At 44.0% G+C, this 23,937-nt stretch overlaps 4 protein-coding genes and 1 long non-coding RNA gene across 14 annotated transcripts in view; 3 read left to right on the plus strand and 2 right to left on the minus strand.

The window, feature by feature from the left end:
- Positions 1-37: 37 nt before the first annotated feature.
- Positions 38-3,062, minus strand: Dbp73D (putative ATP-dependent RNA helicase Dbp73D). Its single transcript, XM_076522201.1, has 7 exons — positions 2,923-3,062; positions 2,412-2,577; positions 1,604-2,292; positions 1,320-1,532; positions 1,023-1,230; positions 508-942; positions 38-447 (listed from the first exon to the last, which is right to left on the minus strand). Exons 2-7 carry the CDS (start codon positions 2,432-2,434, stop codon positions 81-83), a joined length of 1,935 nt encoding a protein of 644 aa, XP_076378316.1. The 5' UTR covers positions 2,435-2,577; positions 2,923-3,062; the 3' UTR covers positions 38-80.
- fidipidine (coiled-coil domain-containing protein 93) lies at positions 2,548-6,492 on the plus strand. Of its 4 annotated transcripts, none has more exons than XM_033481924.2 (15): positions 2,548-2,957; positions 3,182-3,295; positions 3,368-3,462; positions 3,531-3,642; positions 3,716-3,874; positions 3,938-4,129; positions 4,219-4,230; positions 4,304-4,354; positions 4,414-4,518; positions 4,588-4,802; positions 4,870-5,186; positions 5,246-5,366; positions 5,436-5,520; positions 5,587-5,740; positions 6,407-6,492. In XM_033481924.2, exons 1-15 carry the CDS (start codon positions 2,907-2,909, stop codon positions 6,424-6,426), a joined length of 1,803 nt encoding a protein of 600 aa, XP_033337815.2. In that variant the 5' UTR covers positions 2,548-2,906; the 3' UTR covers positions 6,427-6,492. The 4 variants fall into 4 exon arrangements, with proteins under 4 accessions (XP_033337815.2, XP_033337819.2, XP_033337817.2 ...); XM_033481928.2 differs by having other exon boundaries at positions 2,549-2,957; positions 3,186-3,295; XM_033481926.2 differs by lacking the exon at positions 4,219-4,230 and having other exon boundaries at positions 2,549-2,957.
- Positions 5,525-7,064, minus strand: LOC117227036 (uncharacterized). The gene is made up of 2 exons (XR_004491972.2): positions 6,927-7,064; positions 5,525-6,799 (listed from the first exon to the last, which is right to left on the minus strand). It is a non-coding gene; the product is annotated as an uncharacterized LOC117227036 (long non-coding RNA).
- PhKgamma (phosphorylase kinase gamma) lies at positions 6,963-12,012 on the plus strand. Of its 2 annotated transcripts, XM_033481929.2 has the most exons (9): positions 6,963-7,414; positions 7,893-8,062; positions 8,144-8,428; positions 8,516-8,606; positions 8,717-8,853; positions 8,964-9,061; positions 9,566-9,649; positions 10,184-10,342; positions 10,511-12,012. In XM_033481929.2, the coding sequence occupies exons 1-9, from the start codon at positions 7,323-7,325 to the stop codon at positions 10,643-10,645; spliced, it is 1,251 nt and encodes a 416-aa protein (XP_033337820.1). In that variant the 5' UTR covers positions 6,963-7,322; the 3' UTR covers positions 10,646-12,012. The 2 variants fall into 2 exon arrangements, with proteins under 2 accessions (XP_033337820.1, XP_033337821.1); XM_033481930.2 differs by lacking the exon at positions 9,566-9,649 and having other exon boundaries at positions 6,965-7,414.
- Positions 12,013-12,556: 544 nt separating this feature from the next.
- Positions 12,557-23,937, plus strand: part of LOC117227031 (uncharacterized) — a 31,738-nt gene continuing 20,357 nt past the window's right edge. Inside the window, exons 1-3 of one of the 6 annotated variants that reach the window (XM_076522196.1) lie at positions 12,557-12,669; positions 15,018-15,332; positions 20,624-20,695. In XM_076522196.1, coding sequence (XP_076378311.1) covers positions 15,182-15,332; positions 20,624-20,695 — 223 coding nt within the window. In that variant the 5' untranslated portion in view covers positions 12,557-12,669; positions 15,018-15,181. Of the gene's footprint in view, positions 13,935-14,586; positions 14,813-15,017; positions 15,333-20,623; positions 20,696-21,972; positions 23,574-23,937 lie in introns of those variants that run through there. The other 5 variants (XM_076522197.1, XM_076522198.1, XM_076522199.1 and 2 more) reach the window with 5 other exon arrangements.

Raw genomic sequence — 23,937 nt, forward strand, 5'->3', positions numbered from 1 at the left:
GATAATCATTTCTGGGAAAATAAGAAAGAAACTCATATAAAATGCACATTAATTTATTAATAGAACAGGAACAACTTGCTTCACCGCGCAATTGTAAAGTGGACACGCTTAGTAGCTTTTATGCGTTGCAAATTACTATGTTTTTCCTTATCCAGCTCCTCTTTTAATTTCTCTACGTGATCTGAATAGCCTATTGCATTCACGGTAGAGTCTAATTCCAGTTTCTCAACGTTCGGCACCGCTTTATGAGCATTGGTCAACATGTGCTTGAAAATTCCCACTTGTTTCTCTGTCAGAATTGATATAGCTGTGCCGAGCTTGCCTGCACGCCCTGTTCGTCCCGCTCTATGAATATACCCCTTGATATGCTTAGGAAGATCATAAGACACAACCAATTGCACGTCTGGAATGTCCACACCTCTTGCTAGGGCGTCAGAGCTCACGAGCCTGTAAAAACCACAAATCAAATTATGCTGAAACATGAATATCATTGTTTTAAACACTTACACTTGAATATCTCCGCTGGTAAATTTTTCAAGCATAGCTTCTCGTTGCCTCGGCATCAGCTGTGAAGATAACTCGCCGACTTTTATGCTTTTTTCTAACAAAAATGACTGTAGCAAGACCGTTAGCCGGTGTGCAGTGTCTCCAGAGTTCGTGAAAATAAGAGTTTTCGGGACTGCGTCGTCCCTAAGTAGAATTTCGTACACTGCTACCGGCTTGTACTCCGCAGCACACTCTACTGCGAGCTCTGTGAGCTCTTCAGGGCTCGTGTAGCGGCCTATGAAGTCACCTACTACCTTGTCCAGATTTACATCCTCGTCTTTGTCTGATACCAAGACAGATGTAAACAGAATTGGCTGGAAAAGGCCTAAGCGATTCAGTTTTTCGGGGTCTTGAGACAGCGTAGCACTAAATAATAATTTTTGGGCTGGAATCTTGCTATTCAAGAAAATAAATATGTACATATTAAACATTGAAAGGAATTACTGATGCATAGAAATGAGAATGAAGCAGCTAACCAGTTATGTAGATTGTGCAGATTAAATCTTGGAACATGATGATGTTCAGGAAGATGTTCCAGCCAATCTGCAGATCTGTCTGCCTCATCAATAACAAGAAATCTGAGTTCAGTCAAGGAAAATCCTGGTGTCTTTAATATATGATCTATTAAACGACCAGGTGTAGCAATAACTATGTCTACTGCAGATATGTATTCTCCTCTGCAAGCTGAAAAATGAATATACAACATTTTAAGAATTACATATTGATTATCAAAGCACAAAATTACTAATAAACAGAGTAATTAGAATACATACTTTTCTTAAGAATACTACCCTGTTCCTGCTGAAATGATGCTGCACCAGAAAGCAGGATAACATTCAGACTCGTGTGGGATGTATATGTAACTGCCACTTTGTAAACCTGTGCAGCCAATTCTTGCGATGGTACAACAATTAAGCAACGAATCTTCGGGACTAATCGAGATTGTAGTATTTGTACAATTGGTAAAATATATGCTAGAGTTTTACCTGTAAAAATTAATATTGTATTAATACCAGGAAATATTGAGCTTTAGTAAGTCAACAAAATAATGGTATACCGCTGCCAGTAGGAGCAGACACACATGTATCGCGCAACCACCATCCCAGCTTCCTGTCTTCATTACATTTTAACAGCCAAGAAAGCACAGACGATTGAACAGGAAATAATTTCTCAATACCGTTGCTTCTCAAAACTTCAACTAGCTTAGAATCTAAAACTGTACTAAATTCCTCTAAACTTGGTCCACTATTTAAATCCATTGACACAACTTCTGGATTAGCTAACCAGTCTGGCAATACTCTTTTCACTTCAAGCTTCTTTCTCTTAGCCTTTGCGCCCAGGACTACAAAGTCTTTTTGCTGCGCCAATCCCTGTTCTTGAGATGTTTCATTAATTTGATCGCCTATGCTTTCATTCTGCATACCTTTGTCCTGACTTTCATTGATTTCATTCTCTTCAACATCATGTTTCTTCTTTTTCTTTCTTTTGGACTTCTTTTGCTGATGCTCGATCTCTGTTTCAAGTTGTTCAACATCATTCTGTGTGGTGCTTTTTTGGACAGAATCATTTTGCTCAGGTTCAGTATCAAGGTTGTCATTTTCTAATTTGTTTCGTTTTTTCTTCGATTTCTTAACTTCTGAAGAATTCTCAGCGGCCCTTTGTAGCTTGCGCTCCTCTATTCGCTTCAGCAAATCCGATAAATGTTTCTTCTCATTTTTATTTTCATTCTCTTGTTCACCCTCGTATCTATTAACAAACGTTACTTAAATGTAAGTATTAAATTAAAAAAATTATTTTATAAATACTTATAAATACATTATATTAAAGTATCCATATATTTATTATTCATAACAAATCAAATTCACCTGTTTATCACGAATAAATTCATTTGTTTTGACAGTAGTACACACGTGTTACGAATCTTATAGGTTATGTATCACAATGTTTGTTATGCTAACCTTGGTGCAGAGGTGAAGCCTCAGTTGAATCTCTGAATTTTTGAAATTTTTCTCTTCACCCTTGTTTAAACCTCTATTAGAAATTAAACCATTTTATTCGTCAAACTTAACAATTTAAAGCCTAATCAGCATAAGATAAATACCAATAATTGTTAAATACATTGTAGATTATTTTATTATTGAGAATTGTTTGTATTGTATTATAGAAAATTGATTGCATGAAAATTTAGCTTGAGGTCCAAGAACAAAATGGTCGACACTGTAGCTAGTCTCAATGATTTAAAGTGACATGAATTACCAGATGAATAAGATTCAATAAACGTTTAAATAATACTAATAATATCTAGAATACATTATTGACATTATAGCTATCGTAATTTCTGGAATTGCTATAAAACAATCATGCTAAACGATGTACCGAAAAGGATACTAAAGAGCTCCGAATCAACTGAGGTACGTTTCACATTTTTTTAAATCGATAACACTCATTTAAAAAATATTAAAATATATTATTCCATTGTTTCGTTAACCTAGATCGTCACTGTAGAGTCACAAATTTGACATTTTCGCTTGTTATATTACTATATACGTACATATGTATAGTTCTTATTTACCAAGAAACATATGTTGATCAAAACGCGGGAAATTTAAACGTATTTAAAAAAAAATCTTTTCAGGCAGATGTCCGCGAAGATGAAGAACAAGCGAAGAAGTTTCAAGAAATCATCGATTTACTTTTGGCTGCGGGGTATTTCCGAGCCAGAATCAAAGGTTTATCGAATTTCGATAAGGTGAGCTTGATGCAATGTATAAAAAAGATTCTTACAATAAAAAAGAAAATATTCAAATAACATAAATTTTAGGTAATCGGTGGGATGACCTGGTGCATAGAATCCTGCAACTTTGATGTAGATATTGACCTTCTGTTCCGTGAAAATTTAACTATAGGTCAAAAAATGTAAAATCTCTATAAAATTATTAAAATATTCGATCGTATGAAATATTTTATAATATTCATAATTTTAGTTCTCTGACTGAAAAAATTGTTGCCATGCTGCCCAAAATGAATTGTCCATACCGAATAGAGCCACATCAAATTCAAGGCTTGGACTGCATACACATTTTTCCTGTTATTCAGGTATTTTTCTCCGTAATAAGCAACTGGATATTTTTTATTTTTATGATAGTCGTAATAATTACGAACGTTCTAGTGGTTGGTTAAACGCTCGCTGGAAACCAGAGAAGAAATGGCAGACTTCGTTCGATCGTTTGCTCTCAATCAATTTCACAAAAAGCATTCGTTTGTTGAAGATGCTGGCACTGGAACAGTTGCACAAGAAAATCTTATAAAAAACATTCAGCTGATTAGAGTAAGATTGCAATGTCTGATTCACGAGTAAGAGCAATTTGAAATAATTACGATTGTTTCGTAGAAATCATACGAACCACGACGACTGTTCAAACACAAAAACGGTTCCATCAAAGATGAATCCACCAGGTTTCTTGGCACAGTTTTAGAGTACGAAGCACCTATATACTATTCTACAAAAGCTTCTGGATCGCCAACAGCAACAGTCGCGGATGATACTAAAGATATTGATGCAAAAGAAGAGTTGAAAGAGAAAGTAAGAAAATATTTGTACTGTGTGCACATTCACAAACATACATTAGATAAATTATAAATTAATTTAATTTTCACGCATGCTAATGATAGGAAACGCCACAGGTGGGCATTTTATTTAGCACAATTTTTTATTGTCAGTAATAACAGGATAATAAACTTCACGATATTTTTGTAGGAGAACACAGAAAAATTGGCAGGGAATCTAGCTGCCATTGAGGAAAGTTCGGTGAGTAACTTAGACACATTTAATGTTAGTTGGATATTTTTTAATCGTGCTTTTTACAGGCTCGTTTAAGTGTCGCAGCTGTAGGCAATATCGTTGGAATTCAGGCTCAGGAAATTGCTAAAGTTGCTGAGAAATATGCAACAATGACGACCTCCGAAATTCAGGTGAATTCCTGCTTGCGGTTTTTTTGGTGAAACAATTTATTTTACTATATTTATTTTCCTTCGTCGCAGGATCAGAATTCGACGAGTTCTTCAGCATTCACCGCACTACAGAAACAGAAGATCGTACTACAAAATCGAGTGCGAAAATTAGCTAAGGATAAAGATGATGTAGCTGCTCAAATTTCAGAGTTTCACGAGAAAATTAACGAATCTCGTGGAAAACGGCAAGCTATCGAGCGTTCTTTAAAAAAGGCAGAGGAAATGGGGATTAACGAACAAGATAGGTAATCTTTTTATTAACAGCTTCCAGTCTCGCAATCTGGAAAAAGTAATTTCATATAAATATTTCAGTGTTTACAAACATTTGGAGGAATTGTTGTTAGTACACGACGGTTTGAAGGAGCAGGAACACAATTTCCGTGAGCAGTGCAAATCTGATTTGAACATTTTGCGTGGAAAATTACAAGACATTGAAAGTGGAACCTCCGAGGAGGAGGAAGATCGTTTGAAAGAGTATGAGGACCAAAAAGAAGCAGTGATAAAAACAAGATTACAATTGGCCAAGAAGAACAGAGCCATTGCTTCGTTGACTAGGCAATTGGATGACGTCCCCGGTCGCTCCGAACTCACGCAGTACCAAAGACGCTTTATGGAGCTTTATAATCAAGGTTTGGTATATTGAGTGATCCATTCGGATCACCTTGTATTTTAATGATGGATATTACAGTTTCAGCCAAACATAAGGAAACGAAACAGTATTATACATTGTACAATACTCTCGACGACACAAAACTTTATTTGAGCAAAGAACTGTCGTTGTTAAACTCTATTCAAGATAATTATAACGAGTAGGTAGTTGTTATTTTAATAGTTTATTTGTTATATTCCTATTTAACATTTTTACGATCGTTTATCAGAGCAATGGCGTCAACTAGTGGCAAGGAACAATTTTTAAAGCAATTCGATGCGATTGTCGCTGGCGTGAAACGCAACAAAGCAAAAGTAATTAATTTCAAATTGTTTATTTATTCGTGCATACAATTTTTATAAATCATTATTGAATTCCAGGTGGAGAAACGGTGTGCAGACGAAAAATACAGAAGGGATGCACTTAGTCGTATTCTCGCGTCTTTGATAGAACAGCAACGGAAATACGTGGCTGCTGTTAGGCAACTAACTATTGAATGTCGCAAGAATGAGGCCTTACTCGCACAACTGCGTGGTCCGTAATAATTATGGTCTTTTTACTATCTAAAAATGCTATCCTACAGATATTTCGTGTTTCAAATTTGAAAATTCTTGCGAAATTAAATTAACCAGCAGACAAATTTTTCAATTATTTCCATTATTTATTAAAAATGATTGATCGATCATTCTATGAATAAGAAGATTGTATATTTTATTAAGTTTAGATAGATTCAACAGTGCATACATAGTGCAATGAGATATTGTGAATGACTTGCATAATCTCTTGTATTAAATCATCTACAGATCGGCTATTGTTGGCGATTATTGCTCTTGCGTATAGAGACAAAATAATTCTGATTAATCATTATTTATAAAGTAAAGCCCTTTTTGATAACGATACAAGTCGATCATATCATATCTATCTATATTGTAGATCTCTGACCTTGAATATTTGTGGCTATAGTTTCATGCCAACTTTAACTGACCAGAAGTCGAACAAAGGAAAGTCTGAAATTCTTCTAATAAATGTATCAGTCTCTATAGTTATGATTTGTTTAAATTGCAAATGAGAGCATACTGAATTTAATTAAATCACAATTTTTTAAATTTCAATTATGGTAGTTTTATATTGAAAATTACAAAATTACTTTGCATCGCATTTCAATTTTAAGGCTCTACGTGGGTGTCTGCTATTTTTCAGATTCGTATTCACGAGGATAATCAGGAATTTCAGAAATGTTGTTTCTTCTTTCTCTATTAACGAAATATATACATTGTAAATCGAAATTTCGATTTTTATCCATCCCTTATTTTATTTGTTTTTCAATGAAAAGCGATCATTCATATTCGATAGAGGTTGCCAAAATAATCGTTGCGCGGAACAATCGCAACTGTGATTTAAAATAGTCGACGCTATAGTCACGTGACGGTTTTGTTAGACGTATCGTAGTATGCGTGTATAAGTGAACTGGTACAGTCAGGGACAAAATTAGGCGAGCGATTAAGTTCCTATTGATCATGTAATTATTTCCTTTCGCATGAATGGTGCACTACGTTTGGCCGGATGATTGAAGAAGAACCGTCAAACGGTTGGCTGAAAATCGAAATATCCCATAAACGATCTTATTGGTAACTTGTTGAATCGTGCTTGATTTTGTCGGTGACTGTATATGCGCACCTTGGGCTGCTTTAGCCTGCTGAAACAGTGTCTGTCTACTTACCGTTCGCAAGTATACAAGTCTTACTCAGTGCAGTCTGTTTTCCCTTTCGCAAGCGTCGGTGTTTTCCTCGTCATTCCGTCAGAGTCCTCTCGGTTCGTCGCTTTGTGCGAGCTGACGCCATTGTTCCCTTCATCACAGTGTATTTTAATGTGTTCACGTGTTTCGTCCGTGGTCCCGAGGACCTGTAGCCATAACCAGTGGTGAGGTGTTCTGTGAATTTCGTTTATTAGGCGGTCCCTAGAATGTAGCTAGAACAATACGGCGGCATATTACGAGAGCGTACGTAATATGACAATTGCATCGGGCGGACAGACCACCCGATCGTTCCTTTCAAACTAAAGGAACATGTGCTATCTACACGGTGGCTTTTAATGCGACACTCGCACGAGAGGAAACATGGCAAAAGACGAGGGGGACGACCTCTTGCCGGACAAGGACGCGGCAAAGGGATTCTACGCGAAATATGAGCCCAAAGAAATCCTTGGAAGGTTCGTCACGTGATCGATTCGAAACAAGAAAATAACAACATAGCGTACTATTTTTATTTGTCTTCTCCCAGCACGCGTAGCATGATAGATATGTTTGTGTTTGTATTATTAGACCATCATACATACGTTGCAATCACTATGAACGTACCCAGAGATTCTCACCGTATCCTAACCTGTACAATTATATAATTCGATCAAGCTAAATCCACAAGACTCAACAATAACTTATTTTCAAAACGAATCGAACGATATTTTAGTCGTAATTCGCATGTAATTTCGTCGCTGCACTTCTCTTTTGTAGACGTTAACGAATCACAACTACATATAACGTATATACAACTATTTACTCGATCGTTTTTATCAATTTTTAATTTTTTTAATGCTCTTTCTAGTTGTTTTTACACTGATCGTATTAAACCAGCTTCTTAGGAAGATTTTCTTATTTCCTCTTAGTTTAGTTATAAATTAATATTTACAGGGGAATATCTTCCACTGTTAGAAGATGTATAGAAAAAGAAACAGGTGTAGAGTATGCAGCTAAGATAATAGATATTAGTAATGAAAGTAACGAGGATGGAAATACTATGAAAGATGCTACATTACAGGAAGTGCATATCCTTCGTAGAGTTGCCGGACATCCTTATATAAGTTAGTATCTAATTACAAGAGAAAAGATATATGTAATGAAGAAGAACATGTTTTTGTTAACTACAATTTCATAATTTCCAGTTGAATTGCACGATGTGTTTGAATCAAACACATTTATTTTCTTAATCTTTGAAATTTGTAAGAACGGGGAATTATTTGACTACCTCACATCTGTGGTTACATTATCAGAGAAGAAAACACGCTACATTATGAGACAGGTGTTCGAAGGAGTCCAGCATATACATAATCAAGGAATAGTGCACAGAGATTTGAAGCCAGAAAATATATTGCTAGATGATAATCTAAATGTTAAAATAACTGACTTTGGTTTTGCCAGATTGCTAAAGGGAACAGACAAGTTATACGGTTTGTAATTATGTCATAATAATTGTATAATATGTGTCTGGTGTCAATGAAAAAACTGTCAATTCTATCACTATTTTTCTTATGCAGATCTTTGTGGTACGCCTGGATATTTGGCACCAGAGGTGCTAAAGTGTAACATGTTTGAGAATGCGGATGGCTATCAACAAGAAGTAGATGTGTAAGTTCATGGGAATTTCGTGTGTAACTTAATACACTGTTGTAATTAAAACAGTGTGGTACATTAATTAATTATCTATATATAGATAACTACTATTTATTTCTTCTTAGATGGGCTTGTGGAGTAATTATGTTTACTTTGTTAGTTGGTTGCCCACCATTTTGGCACAGAAAACAAATGGTTATGCTTAGAAATATCATGGAAGGAAATTTCTCATTCACATCCCCAGAATGGGCAGATATAACAGGTTAATTTTTATATGTATATATACAAATAATCTAATCGATCTTATCAAATGTGTAATCACTAATCAATTGAATGCATATATAAGTTTATAAATTTTGATTGTATTTTTAGAAGCACCTAAAGATCTGATAAGAAAATTGCTAGTGGTTGAAGCAAAAAAGAGGATTTCCATTAAGGAAGCATTAGAACATCATTTTTTCCATACAGTTGTAAGTGTTTTATTGCATGCCTGCACGTAATTGCATTATATACTCATCTAACTTCAGCATATCAAATATTCTTGACAACAGAAAATAATGACAGAGGAGATTATGATTAGATTTGAGAAGACAAATATTGTGGTAAACTATGAACTTGGGAAAAATTTTGGGTCACAATATTTACTCCCACAAACGTAATCATGTTTCCCTTGAACTTCATTTTTTACTGTCAATAATAAGTTGACATACTTGAATTAGTTGAGATACTCTCTATTGTTGTTTAATAGAAAAATTAGTTTTTTTTTTTTCTTTTATATATTTCTAGAGAATTGTATGATAATTGTAATTTCCTATCTTCCTTTTTATGCTTTATTTGTTATAAATGATTGATTCATGATTCAAAAGAAAATTATCACGCATCGATCGTCGAAACAGTTTTTGTACCGTTGTTTTGTCTCCGATGAGATCATGTAACATAACATCAATATAAATCAAAAATTGTTGGAATTGCAGCTATGGGATCAAGACATCGCGCCTCTAAAACGTTCGCTATCATCTAATTCTCGACGTCTGAGTAGGATATCTCAGTTAGCTTTGGTAAATTGTTTTTGTTTTTATTTTGTTTGCCCTCATATGTGGGTTTACATAACTTTTACGTAATTAAAATACAATAACAATTAACACACAATTAATATACAATTTTCATTTCCGTTCTTTTCATTTGAATTTCTAAATTATAATTTTGGTAAGTATAATGTATTAATTCGACAGTGAACAATCATCAGTGTCAATCGTAATTGTGCGTAAATTACGTTTTTATGTTTCACATACATTCGTGGGAACCTTAATTAACAATAACTTGTTATCGTTGCATGATAAGACAAAATTTGAACAGATTGATAAGGAAGACACATATAGTGGAATCCATGACTAACAAATCTCATGACCTCATTGTTTTTAAACCATGTGATGCATTGCCTTTTCTCATCGTAATTTATTTTAATTACTCTTATGCTTCATTTTACACAGTTTCTTGTTGTTTTATTTTTATTGTTTCTTGTTGCAGCAAACTGTGCACGAATGGTACAAAATGTTATTATAAAATTCTTTCATTTCTTTATTTTTCTGCAGGAGTTAAAGGCAAAGTCGTTTAATGCAAGGAAACGATTCCAGTTAGCTATTATTTGCGTTCGCGCAGTTGTTCGTATCAAACGACTTCACACGACGCCTGAACCTCTTTCAACGCAGGTGGCATGCACTGACCCTTACAGAATCAAAATCTTGCGAAAGGTACCGTTCTTTTTGCATATTTATTATAAACATTAATAGATACATTCAACTTTTCCCTTATAGCTTGTAACTTGAAACATATTTAAAATCTGTGCAACTAACGATTTAAGCGATGTTTTAAGATAATCTTTTGGAACATCGAAGTTGAAAAATTTGATTGAATTACAGGTGATCGATGGTTGTGCATTCAGAGTTTATGGTCACTGGGTGAAAAAGGGTGAAGGACAGAATCGGGCTGCTCTATTCGAGAATACACCAAAGACAGAGTTGAAGCACCTTTATGTCACTAATCTGAGCAGATAACCAATGCTTCAATGAAGTATCTCCTAGTTACAATTGTGAATTTTTTTGTTAGTCGACGTTTACAGTATCTAAGCGAAATATTTTCATTGCGACAAAAAAAGTGAAAAAATAAATAAGTTATTTAACAGAGAGTGGTATACTTGTACTGCTTTTTCTTGGTTCTATTAACGAACAAAGAATTCTTCGAATGAGTTATGGTAACTATAAAAGTGTTTCACTGAACATGCAATATTACCAGATAAACATACATTATTATCTCTCTCGATACTGCGAAACAATATTCGCATTTTAGGAATATTTTATACGCTGCTCGACAAATTTAGTTGATAAAAAAAAGAGCTTCCCAAAGCGTGTTGCAAAATGTCAGAGGAGTTTTTGTTAGCAGCATATGCGGCAAACAATTAGCATCACACTTTTAGAGTGTGTTTTGTTCGTTGAACAAGTATTATGTTGAAAATTGTTCGTGAAATTATTTTTTTGAATGTTTTACGTTAAATTAATGATAATTTTTCTGCTTTACAGTATTTTTCGATTTTGTCGTAGCACGATAGAACGTGAAAGAATTTATTGTCAGTGGTACAGATAAGTTTGTGAACCATGTTCCGGTTTCGTTGGAAAAGTGGCGAGACCATTAAAAATGATAATAATATTTCGAAGATTAATGAAGGTGCTTGTAGGTACAAATATTTGAAAATTACTATTTCCATGACCACGCTTACGTTTGTACATGTACACTTATAAAAACACATAAATAATTTATTACAAATCAGCAAACACATGCTACTATGTAATTATACTTTTACTGTAGCCTGTTCCCACCGTTCTGCAAGATTATCATTAATTATATTGCGATAACGAAACAGCAATAACTCCAATAATTTCTGAAAAGTTTTATAGAAATAATTCATCTTGCAAATGATCGAGAATAAGCTACGGTAAAAGATACATATGAAATTGAAAATTATGCGAAATTCCGGCTTGATTGAATTTTACGGCGTGAAAATTGTATTCCATAGTAATATTATTTACTAAGATCTGTATGTACATTATAGTATATTTTGTGCAAATTCTAGTCATGTTTTATACTGCTGGATTTGTTTTAGATTATAAATCGCATAGGAAGAATTTGTCTGGATAATTTTCCTTGAGAAACAAACGTATGGTACATCTTATAATCATTGTCAATAATACAGAAAGAAAATTGTAACGAAATTCAATTTGATATTAGCATGCGATAAGAGGTTATAAAGAGTAGTTAAATAAAGATAAACCTGTAAGATAATGTTCATACGTGTACCTATAGTGTTATATATCTAGTGTAAAATGTATATTTTGAAGTAAAATATTTTTTCAAACGTTGAAACAAATCATGTTATTATTCCTCGTGTTCAAACAAATCTCAACAGCGTAATTTAAATACCTTGACACAACTTACGTTGCTCCAATTTCATTCGCAACATAAACGAGTAATACAGTATTTCCTGTATGTTTCATTTTTTTTATCAACTTGATATAATAAAGTAACATAATCCAGTTCAACAATTTCATATAATAAAGTTCAATAACTTGATGCAATAAATATAATAATAGCTGTCCACCCTACCGCAGACGCACAGTGCGCTTATCATAAAAATCAGCTGGGCATCTATTATAATCGCGTGCGTAATTCGAATATCTTCGGCTAAGCCTATTGCGTTTCAAACTTAAAAGAATCTTCCGATCGCAGCATGAATGGCCGAAAAAATTGGACCTTTTTTACAAAGTTTTGGAGCGCTGGTTTCGAAAAGCAGAAGATACGTGTTTTTGGCGCGCGCGCAAAGGTAAACAATGAGCTGTATGTTTCGGTGGGTAGACGCGGCAACAGCGCGGGGCCCGCGATCCATGTGACAGAGAAGGAACGTGACAAAAGGTGGCAGAGGGTGACGCCGCCGAGATCGGAGTGAGTGTTTGCCCGGGCGAGCCGGGTGTCGGATGTGCTGTGTACGATTCTCGCGACAGTGGTCCGTTCTGGCGTCGACCGGAAGGTAAGCCCGCCCTGGAAACGCGTGATCGGCCGCCGTGGTCATGGTGAACAAGGTTTCGCACGATGCTACGACGGTAAATCCGGGAAAATCTCCGTGAAAAGTGCGTGGACTAGCTCGCGATATACAACGGAGCTCGACACTTCTCTTACACGCCCAGCGGAGTGCTGCGTCACATGGGCCGCGGTGATTGGTCAATACAGCTGGGTGACGTCACGGGCCGGGCGCCGATTGGCCGGCGCCTCGGATCCCAGACACGTGAATCGTGGCCAAGCAAGCATGGCTGTTGATGCGCAGTGGTTAGCACTTGTAAAATGTTTCTGCCACGCGCTAGATCGATCAGGTTATAACCGTCGTGTGCCGTGAACCGTCGCGAGATCGTTCGCCGTTGGAGGAAGCCTCGCGCGACACGCAGCTCGCGCCCGGCCGCGGCTGAATCTACCGGGAAGGAACCCGTCCTCTTGTCGGTGAAATTGATTTCCACCGTGGAAAGTGGGCTCCAGCGTGTGTTTCCATCGTGACCGGAACGGACAGCTCCGCCGCGGTGTGCGCCCGCACGTAAGTCGCCCGCTCCGAAACGACACGCGTCGCGATCAGCGTCACCACGCCCGGCCGAACGTCTCCGCTGCAAGAGAGCATTATCTCGACAGGACTCTATCACCTATTTAATTAACATGTGTATAGGTGGTTGCGTGGCGTGTTTTCCGTGCCATAATAGACCCAGCCAATCGCACGGTACTTCAACCGATGACGTCACGCCGCCGAGAGCCCCGATTGGCCGACGGTGCGTGCGTCGCCCGTCTAACGTGTGTGTAGATGCTTTGTCAGTTTAAGGAGCGAGCTCCGCGTACGGCACGCTTCGGGACTTGTCCGACGATTCTCGGCGCGGCCTTTTCCCGTCGGCTCCAGTGATATTCGTTTCGATCCGACGAACCCTCTCGTGCGAACGTCTCGACGTCTCGCGACGAACGTCGTTCTCGTTTCGCCACCGATAACAAACCCCGTTGAGGCTCTCTATACTTTTCAAATCGACCGACGGACGGTGTTCGGCTCTCGCCTTTCCCGCCTCCTCGTTCCTTCGCTGATCTCTCGCGGCCGCGGATCGCGCAGCCGACGGCCGACGGCCCACGCACAACAGTGTGCACGTTCTTGTACTCGCTGGCACGAACGCCACGTAACTAACTCTCGTCCCGTGAATCGTTTCGATGGCACATCATGACACTGTGAATCTAAACCGATTTTGAATGCGACCATGGTTCGTAGATCCAGTACGTATTATACGTAGAACTGCATGTAATTCGGAGTCGGTCGGTATTTAATCGAGACCTCTGGACGCACGGCAAACGGGAATATAACATTTACCATTTGAATCCCAACAGTTTGCGGCGGGCCATTTGAATCCGAATAACGCTCGCGGTTGATACAAGCACGATTACGTTATTTCTATACTTGCCGTACCATGATATTTATTTGTACGAATTCGGAGCTGATTGTCGGTATCCAATCGAAACGCGTAATCAACGACCCCGGCTTGTTTGCTCGAATTGTAATCAGCCTTGTCGGAAAAATCCGCAACGCGTTTTGTTTACCCGGACGCATCGTACGCCAGTGCATCAAACTTTATCCGGTCTTTATCAAAATTTCGATAAGACAAGGAACAAAAGGACAGCTCTCTCTCTCTCTCTCTCTCTCTCAAAGACGGCACACGATCCGCTGGAAACGAACGTTTCGTGCCGAACAATAGCGGTTCTATTTATTTGTTCCCCGACAGTTAGATCGTTTCCAGCGATCGGGACTCGAGATGCGTGCTAATGCTGGTGGTGCGCTCCAGGAAAGCGCACGCCGCGCCTGCGCATCTGCCCCGGTGTGGTTATTACGGAACGTGCGGCTCCGGGAGGTGGGGCGGGGAGGGGACGAGGCTTCCCGCGCGACTGCGTTACGTCACGCGTACGTCACGTGACGCGTATTTCAGAGACACCGGTGGTGTCGGTGCGGTCTGCAGAGCTTCGTTCAAACGGGCTAATAATATTATTGAACAACAAAGTTTAACCAAGCGATGCACAACCGACCGTTTCGCCCGACAATCTGAAGTGCCGAGAGAGTGCGCCCCGGGGATCAGATGTGCGACACGTGCGATTTCACCACGGTAAACCCATAGAATTTGTGTGCCGTCGGACGAGCGCGTCGAGTCGCCGCGTCCGGCAAGGTCGACGAATTAAGAACCGAGACGGGATTAAATGCCTTCTCCCACCTCTGTCCGTACCGTACGACGGGATCCGCGGGCTCTCCCACACTTTTCCACGTTAAAAGGTGACTAAGGTTGTTTCCCTTTCGGTTTTGTTTGCGCGCAGATTGCCACCGGCGGCTGGCAGCAGCAGAAACAGAGGGTGGAGGCTCTCGACTCCGTCGACGTCGTCGTCGTCCTCGCGAGTCGGCGACGGGTATCGGCGCAGAGGCTCAATCTTCCCGAGGATCTTAAAGGGGAACAGTCGTGGAGCGGCTCGGCAACGTCAGGATGAGCCTGGAAACGCTGCTCGAAGCGGCACGGTTCGTCGAGCAGCAGGAGAAGAAGAGGGAGCGACTCGCCAGCAGCTCTTCCTCCTCCTCCGATCATCCGCTCGCTGTCGCTCCCCACTCCAACCATCACAACTCGAACGAGCCACGTGGTGAGTACCACGCGCCACTTTTCGCTCGCCGTTTCAGAGATAACGGAGTGTACGGGGTGAGCCGGTTAATACCGAAACTGAAAACATCGACGGGGTTTTTTTCGGAGCAGTTCGTACCGCGACAATATGTATCTTTCTCTTATCTTGGAACTGTGGACAATTTTGTGAATCATCGTTCAAACATTTCTCACAGATATTCGTCCTCCGAAAAATTCGATATCAGGATAAAAATCAATTTGAATATCTACGGTGGAAATGTGAAATGTCCAACAAGAAAGTTTGGAAGGCTCAACGATTTTTAATATCGGTGTCAGACGATTCTCACCCTTTTAAATTGTTTAACCGACCAATTCCATTGTATTAGATATTCTCTTAACGTTTGAGCTGTTCAGAATTCGTTCCGAAACGGATTTCTCACGAGAAATCCGTGCAAAACAGTTTGCAACAGCGTCCCACGGAAACGATAAACAAATCCAACGATTTCGGACCGGATGAGAGACACTGCAATATACATGTGAACAGCACGCGATGACCCACGCGTTCACCGTCTCCAAATTAGGTATGATTTCCCTCGCGGCAGTGGCTCTCAAACGCGTCGCGATCTTTTCGAAAAAAAAGTTCCGCAACGGTTCGCGCGTTCGAAAGTTGCGCGAGCTCTCGATGCGTGTTCCATTCGATCCGATCCGTGTGCTATCGCCGCGCGTAAATCACAACATTTCGTCTCCGCTCTCCGACGATTCCGTATGCCCTTTCGGTTCCCGCGTTTTCTTAGGTCAATGACTCAACTGACCGATCTCGCAAAGCGAGTGGAAACGCTGGTCGAAGGAGCCTCTCGGCTGCACGCCATCACGCCATCGGTCTCCCGTTCCACATTGACTTCGCTAGTCAAATGATCGGCGTGATAACCTTCTCGAAAGAAAAAAAAAACCCGCGGAACGACCGGAGCCGTGCGATCATTGTCGAGGTGAACCGGTAACGGCGCGCAACTAGTACGATTCGCGACAAAGATCTTGTGCCAGCCTTTCGTAGGCGCTCTCCCGTACAGGGTGTCCCGGAAAAAGCTGCGACCACCAGCACCGGCACCGGAGCCGATTCTAAAAGCAACTCGAAAATAACGCTATCTCAGTCTCAACCTTAATATCGCAAGTGCAATCCGGATTATCGAGTTCCGATTGATAGCTGGAATCTGTCCGATGTACCGACGGGTTCGAAATTGCGAAACGGTTCTCCGTTTATCGAAGCTGTCAAGTTCTGAGATGCGCACGTGGCGATCAACCGCGCGAGGTTTCGGCGCCTGCGAAAAAAAGAAGAAACGCGAAAACCGGCCGCGTGAAAGTGCATCTCCTCGAGAGGCCGGCGATGTGTCCGAAGTCGCCGGAAGGTTGAAAAGTCACGGGAAGGTGAGGGTGGGAGAGAGGGAGGTGGGGTGGATGGGAAAGCAAAGAACGATTTAGATGACCATATGCATCCTGCCGGCCGTCCGTGCCCCACCGTGCGGCCAGAAAACAAGTCTCTAGCCGGTGTGCACGTAGCGGAGGACGCCTAGGAGCGTATAAAGGCGAAGAGGCACTGGAGGGTGGCGGAAGTTTGGTGGGAGCGCGCGCGCGCGCGGTACGGTGCGCGGCAGGTCGCCGAGTGGGGGGAGTGAGAGAAAATGGAGTGGCGGTCGGGGGCCGGTGGGGATAGATCGCGACGATTAGGCGGCTGTGGTGGGGCGACGTGCGCGATATCGTTCTCGGAGGGGCAACGTTGATGACCGTGGTGCGCTGGCGGCGCCGGTGGGGAGGGGGGCGAACCTGGCTGGCGACCGGAGTGGGGAGTCCAAGGGACCCCGGTCACTGACTCTAGAAACTACGACAGCTTTTGTGCTTCATTCACGAGCGCGCCACCTACTCGCGCACGGGCGTCGCGCTCGCTGTCTTCTCTACCTGTCTCCGAAGCCTCGCGTCTTCCCTGTCCGCAGCCTCCCGCAGCTGATACGGCTCCGCCGACCATTATCCGAACCCTCCGGCCGCAGTTCCGCGGAGAATACAGAATTCCAGAGAACTCGTAGTCCCTTCGTTTTAGATTCTGAAACACGCTCCAGATGTCCGATCCTTGTCGTCGATCCTCCTGACCGCTGTCCCGCGTAGGGGAGGCCTAGATAGGTGTAGCAGGCAAAAAAAAGATGGACACGGTACAGGTCAGATCGATCTTCCCGTTTCGTTGGTTCGCGCGCGTCGACGCATCAGGCACCTGCGAACCGAACGTCTGTCGAACATGCCGGCCTGTGTCAGGGCCACTAATATTGGACTCTAAAAAGGACCAGAACACCCTTTCTCGTTTTCCCATGTACAGGCCGGCGAACCTGCGTGTGTGCAGCGTGTTGGCAACGGATGTCAACGGTTTCCGACGCGTTTAGAAATCGGTCCGCCGGTTGCGGAACCCGGTCAAACAGTCGCCGAGACGCGAAGACGCGTGCAATCGTGACGTCGCGGCTCCCGGCTATTTCTCCTCGTGGGTCGCGATGAAACCTTAAATGAAGGTGAACATACACTTATCGGCAGATCGATCCTCCGTTTTTCACGGTCACGCCTCCCTGGCATGATGAAACGTCGTCGGCAGGTGTGATAATATGTTTTTGTTCCCTGATCGCGTTTCCCTGCGTTTCCATTCGAAAGGTTTGGTCGCATAAGGGGGATGAAAAATAGCCTTGAACGAAATTGGCGAGCCACTCGGCGGCTCGTCGAGAACAAACGTTTCACGCGAAGTCTCGGTGGTCTTTGATCTTCGACGGAAGGGTAGTTAACAAAGGGGAATCCGGATTATCGGATTTCGGTGTCGAAAATTCCGAGAAAAATTCTGACACGTAACTGCCGCCCCGATGGACGTCCGAGAATTTTCTCCGAATTTCTGGTTAGCGATTTCGAGTAGGATGAGAAATTAATCATGATCTCGCGCAAAAATTTCGTCGAGAAAGATTCTTGTAACACGGATAAAGGCGGCGAAAGGGTCAAGAGTTGACACGCGCTATCATTTTGTCAGCCGTTAGATCTCCCCTCGGTCGAAAAACCGACTGCTGGTCTCGCGTCGGTATCCTGATCGTAACACGGATGATTTAAACGTTGTAATTTGCTCCCTATCTCCGTGCATCCGGTCCGTTGCCTTGTTGCGCGTGCTCGCCTGGCATCGCGGTGCGTGATATAACAGAAGGGAACGCGCGTTAAACGATAATTTCAGTCTTGTCTATCTCTAAAGCGCTCGAACGATGCTTTACAATCCAGTTTTACAGCTTCGTAAGCACGCTGTTCCCGCGGCTCGTTAAATCCGACGAAAATCATTCGGGGCCTCTCTCGCCGATACAAAAGCATCCGCAAACAATGCGCCGCGCCTGGAAACAACCTCAACGCGGCGGATCATCTAAAATTACATACATCCCCCCGTTCTCCTGCCGACCGTTTTTCTTTTTTTCCCCGTCGTAGTCCGCCGCGGCAGCTCGGACCTTCTCTCATTATCGACACGCCGGACCCGTTGTTATCGCGAAGTGGGTCACAAATAACCCGAGCACCGGACGGACGGACTCGCCTAATACCCGAGAAAGCTAGCCGCGCGCGATCGACCGGCGCAACCACTCCTACCATCGGTTACACACGGTGCCCCTACGGGGGCGTCTGTAACCCACTCACTGTCGAAACGTCGCGCGATCAGGACTATCTAGAGTGCCCGCGAGAGAGAAGCGACAACGTGCCGCCACCGCCGCCGCCGCGGCGCTGCTCAGCTGCGACCCGACGAGAACCGTTTCTCCTCTCGCAGAGATAAGGATAAGATCGAGGCGAAATAGAACGCACAGCCGGAGCCGTGCACTGTGTCGGCGCGGTCGGCGGGCGAGCACAGAGGCGAGCACGCGGGCAGCGGAGCCGGCGCAGTGCGCAGGAGCGTTGTCCCCGGCGAGTCTCCCCACCACGCGCGTCCGGCCGCGTGGCGTCCTGATCAATCGCGGCGTTGCCGAGTCCTCCGATGACCCGCGGACAGGCGGCGCGAGAGAGAGAGAACGATCAGCTCTCCCCCCACCCGGACCGCCGCCAGCTATCCCTGCTGACCTAGGGGAATACTCCCTCTCCCGTCCCCGCCGGCGCAGCACGTGGAGACGCGCCTCTTTCAATTTTTCATGCCTTATCGACCTGTAGATTCAACCGTCGTGCCGCGGTCTGGATCCCAGAGTTGGGCATTAACCGAACAACTTTTTCTCCAGATAATTATACGAATCGTCCCGCGCTCGCCGATAATTTCGCCCGTGAGTGCTTCGCTATCACTTTATTCGCGAATTATTTATTTGCGAATAGTTTGTTCAAGAATTAAATGTTATTCGTCCTCGCGAATAACAATTATTTATTGCTAAGCCATCGTACGGTTGTTCCACGCGAAATTGGACACCTTTCGGAGTATGTACTGTTTTAGGATCTTCGTCAAATTCGAGTTAGTAGTTTTTAGCGATATATAGGGTGTTCGTATTATCCGACGCATTGAAATGTTATTTTTGCTGATTTAAAGAGACGTACCAGGACAACTTTGTTTAGCTCAAAGCTAAGAATATTATCACTCGTCTTTCTTCTCTCTCTCTCTCTCTTTGGGTCATTCTTTTTCAAGCATCGAAGGTCACCGCTATTTTTCGCACGTTAATCCCTATTTTTTATAACGCGACACTGCGGCGCCTATCAAGACGGATTCAACGGCCTCTGACACCCTGTGACCTTTAAAAAATCCCCCTCCGAACGATCAGTCCTCCCTTGCCGGCAGCCGGTGAATTCTTACGGCTTGCTAAATGTGTCTACAAATCACCCTAGCCCCTCGATTCTAGCCTCCGGCTTGAAAATATCATTTTCCGTATTTTTCAGTGGAATGTTTCCCTTTATTATTCCTTGTACCTAACACTAAAAGTCGACGTTCTTGCGGCAATGTCTCGAAATTCGTTGAACCGCCGTGCACAAAGCGGTCCAAATCTCAGTCGAAGAAAAGCCCAAGGGATGCTGGACGCACAATGGCAAACGGTGACGTGTTGCGCATCGCTGCCTCCGGCGCCACTTACCGGTCCCTCCACGTTGCCACGCGGCTGTTGCGTTTATCGCGGGGGAGGGGGCGGCAGAAAGAATTGTGCCCGTCGGTGACGTCGAGAATCGCGGGACAGTCGCTGGCCGTGTTCAGAAAAATTTCCCACGAAATCTGTCCAATTTTAATCCGAATTTTATTACGAATTTTATATCCCGCCGGTTGGTCCACCCATCTCACGGGTCTTCTGGGTCTGTTTGTTGCAGGTGCGAAGCTGAAAAGGGAACGCACGGAGCAGGATGACTTGTTCTGCGAAGAGAAACTGCTGATCATCGACGGTAAGTCCGCAACTGTTTTTTAGTATACGTTTTCCATTTTTCTTTTTTGTTTTTGTATTTTTCGTCGAACGTTCCCCGCGCGAAAAGTCACCGAGATCCAAAAATAGTTTCCATACGTATTTGCAACGTGCTCGTAATAGCACGACGCTAAATTAATATTACAACCTTTCGATGTTACTGGTTCACTACGTGTACCAGTGAACTACGAGGGGGTTAAGCGCCCAATCGATTTTCATTGGTCGGTTGGAGGGCTTAACACGTTCACCGCCGCGTCAGTCACCGGTGACCGACACGAAACGTATGATCGTAACTATTTCTAACACTAACGGACCACGTTCGTGATTAAAACAATTTTCCGCACGCTCCCCGAGAGGCTGGAACGATACGACGAAGCGTACTATGCGATGCGAAAGACGTCACGCGTCGAGTTTCAATGCTCTTAACTACATCGTCGTCTATCGTCGTTACCAACCATCGCCGGTCGAATAACCGGTCTCGCATTTTTACATTCAAATCGATGGGGAATAACAAAGATTCTTTCTTAAGAAACCATCGAATCCAATCTCTATGTTCGATCGAATAAAAATCGCGAGAACTTAAATAACGTTTAAACAAGTCTTTTCCCCGTTCTAACGGCGATATACGTCGGCTACTATTAGGGCTCGATAGGTTCATACGGATAATCCGGATTATCGGGTTCCGGTCGACGTAGCCGGTGCAATTGAAAATTCCGAGAAAAATGCGTCCGCGTACAGTAATTCCTCTCGCATTGTCCCTCGGACTGTGCAGAAAAATGGACAGCTCGGGAGCAGGAGATACGATTACTCGAGCCCCGCGGGGCTCGTTTCAGCGGTTGTTCTTGCCCCCTCTTCCCAGGCCGAGGGACAATGCGAGAGAAACGACTGGCGTTGCGATACATACGTATCGCGCAGTGGCCAAACTGTAGAACTGCGGTGATACCGTGAGTCCTCGAATCTGTTCGCGAACCGTCGTCGCGCCGACTGAAAGGCGCGTCGCGGCTGCCAACAAGAAAGTTAGAAAGAGAAAGCGGCCGGCCTGGGTATGCGCTTCTTGCGCTACGAGGACAGAGTGTCGCGGGTGACTGGAGGCAGTTCTCGCGAGAACGGAGATGTCACGGAAGGTGGCGGCGGCGGCCGAGGCGGCGGGCCGCGAGGAGATTGGTCGCCGTCACCGCCGCCGTTGCCACTGGCGTGGGGCGGCAGGGCGCGGGAGAGGGGCCGTCATCCTCAGGTTGGAGGCGGTGGCACTTACGTTTAGATTTCAGTCGGCACCCGCGTCTCACGCGGTACGAGTTCCCATTGGTGCCCGGCGACCGCTCGATCCGATCGATCCACGATCTTCCTCCGTCCTCGAGACGATAACCGGGATATACCCGTATAGCTGGTCGCGTCGCGCCGCGCCGCGGGCTCTGGCCAGTGATTAGGATCGAATGGAACAGTAGTGAAGCCGCCGAATCGGTTTCGCGCGGCAACGTTTCCACCGAAGACGACCGCTGCGGCGGATCGCCGTCCGTGAGCGGAGCGGGTGGGGGGAGGATCCTCGGGCCACGGCGCCGCGAGTATTTCGAAAGTTCGAATTTTTTTCATATCGCGTAAACGGCGACCTCGTCGTATTCATTCGTCGCGACCGCGTCCCCCCTCCTCGCGGCATCGTGACGCAGCCCTCTCTCTTTTCCACGCGCCTCGCATTCCGTGGCCGTTTCCACTTCTTTTTCGACTAGTCGCCGGTTCGGCGCGCGTCCCCACCGACAGTTTCGCAGGGGCTGTATCGGCCAAAGTGTCGTTCCCGAGCCGAGGATCACGTTCGACGTTGGCCCGGACCCTCCGAACGTGTCCAATACCAAATATCAGCGTCCGTGGACGCGCAACCCTTCGGTTCCTGCGGGCTCGGTGCCGGTTGGAGATTTCACCCCCCTCGCGGTGATTCCAGGATCGTGTACGGCAACGATGATGCTTGTATAACGGTGAATCGTTGAAATAGCAACTGTTTTAGACAGTTCGGTACTTGATTTGTGAAACATAGTCGAGGGAAGAGTGCACGAAACTGTGTCGCGCCAAGTGGGGGAGCAAATCCGTGGTGTCCCGTGAACTGTCACGTCGAATCGAGGATCCTCCGACGATGGAACGGTCTTTGTAGAAAAGCCAAGACCCGCTCTGCTCCCTTCTTGAGTCCCGTCTAGCCATTGGGCTGTCCACGGTGGTCGAATACCGTCGAGGATGACAACCGCGTGAAACAGTGTTGCGGCAAGCGTTGGAGACGGTTCAGCTGGTGGGATTCGCGGCTGGCGGGACACATTGTTGAAGATGACAAACGCATAAAATCTGGCCGGTGCCAAGAAGAACAGCAACTGGCACCTGGTGGCCGCTATAACCGGAGGATCCGCGATCGCACGTTCGCATGAAATTCGGTTGTTCGCGCGCGGCGGCGGTGGCGGCGGTGGCGGCGGGAGGAGGGCGAGCGAAGGGGGTCGTTCTCCAGTGCAGCGATCGTGGCGGCCACGGCCCTATATAGTCCGCGGCCGAGCGTGCTCTTTTTTTATCTGCGTGTAACGCGTGCCGGCCGGAGAGAACTGTGCGTAACGCAGCCGTCAACAGAGTTCTCGGGATCATGGGCGTTCTTTTGGTCGCGGATGGCACAGTGGCGGTCCAACCTCGCATGAGTCTGAACGCGGTCAAAGCTGCCGGAGCGCAGCAACCGATCGACGAGACCAACAACAATGTGAGCGGGATACGGGACGCGAATAGCCTGATGCCGGCGCAGGTCGTCGGTATTATCGGCGTGGTCGTCAACGACGAGCCGCGTCGCAGCTGGATGCCGCCCCCGCCCAAGAAAAAATGGATACGCCACTACCTACTCGGTGAGACAACCTTACCCTGTCCCTTCGGCCCCTGGCCAGCCGGGGCTGTTGAAATCACCGAAATTCGTAGACAGTCGACGGGGTACGATGGCGGCAGCGTGCTTGAAGGCGCCCTTCGATGCGGCGGAAGGTTTTTCAAAGTGGACGGAATTGTTTGAATCGTTTTCAGGTGACGGAACACCGAATTCATTTTTAATTTTGATGCTGACTTGGAATTGCAGGGAAAGTATACAAATCTCAGGTTCCTCGATCTTTCTTGGCCGAGCGAGCTTGTAACGAAAACTTCAAAAATTTTATAGATTTCGGTGATTTATTGAAATTGGTTGAGCTATGGCCACTGAAAGATATAAAAATGACCCATTTT

Source organism: Megalopta genalis, chromosome 5 (genome assembly GCF_051020955.1).
Source record: "Megalopta genalis isolate 19385.01 chromosome 5, iyMegGena1_principal, whole genome shotgun sequence".
In the NCBI taxonomy this organism is placed as follows: domain Eukaryota; kingdom Metazoa; phylum Arthropoda; class Insecta; order Hymenoptera; family Halictidae; genus Megalopta; species Megalopta genalis.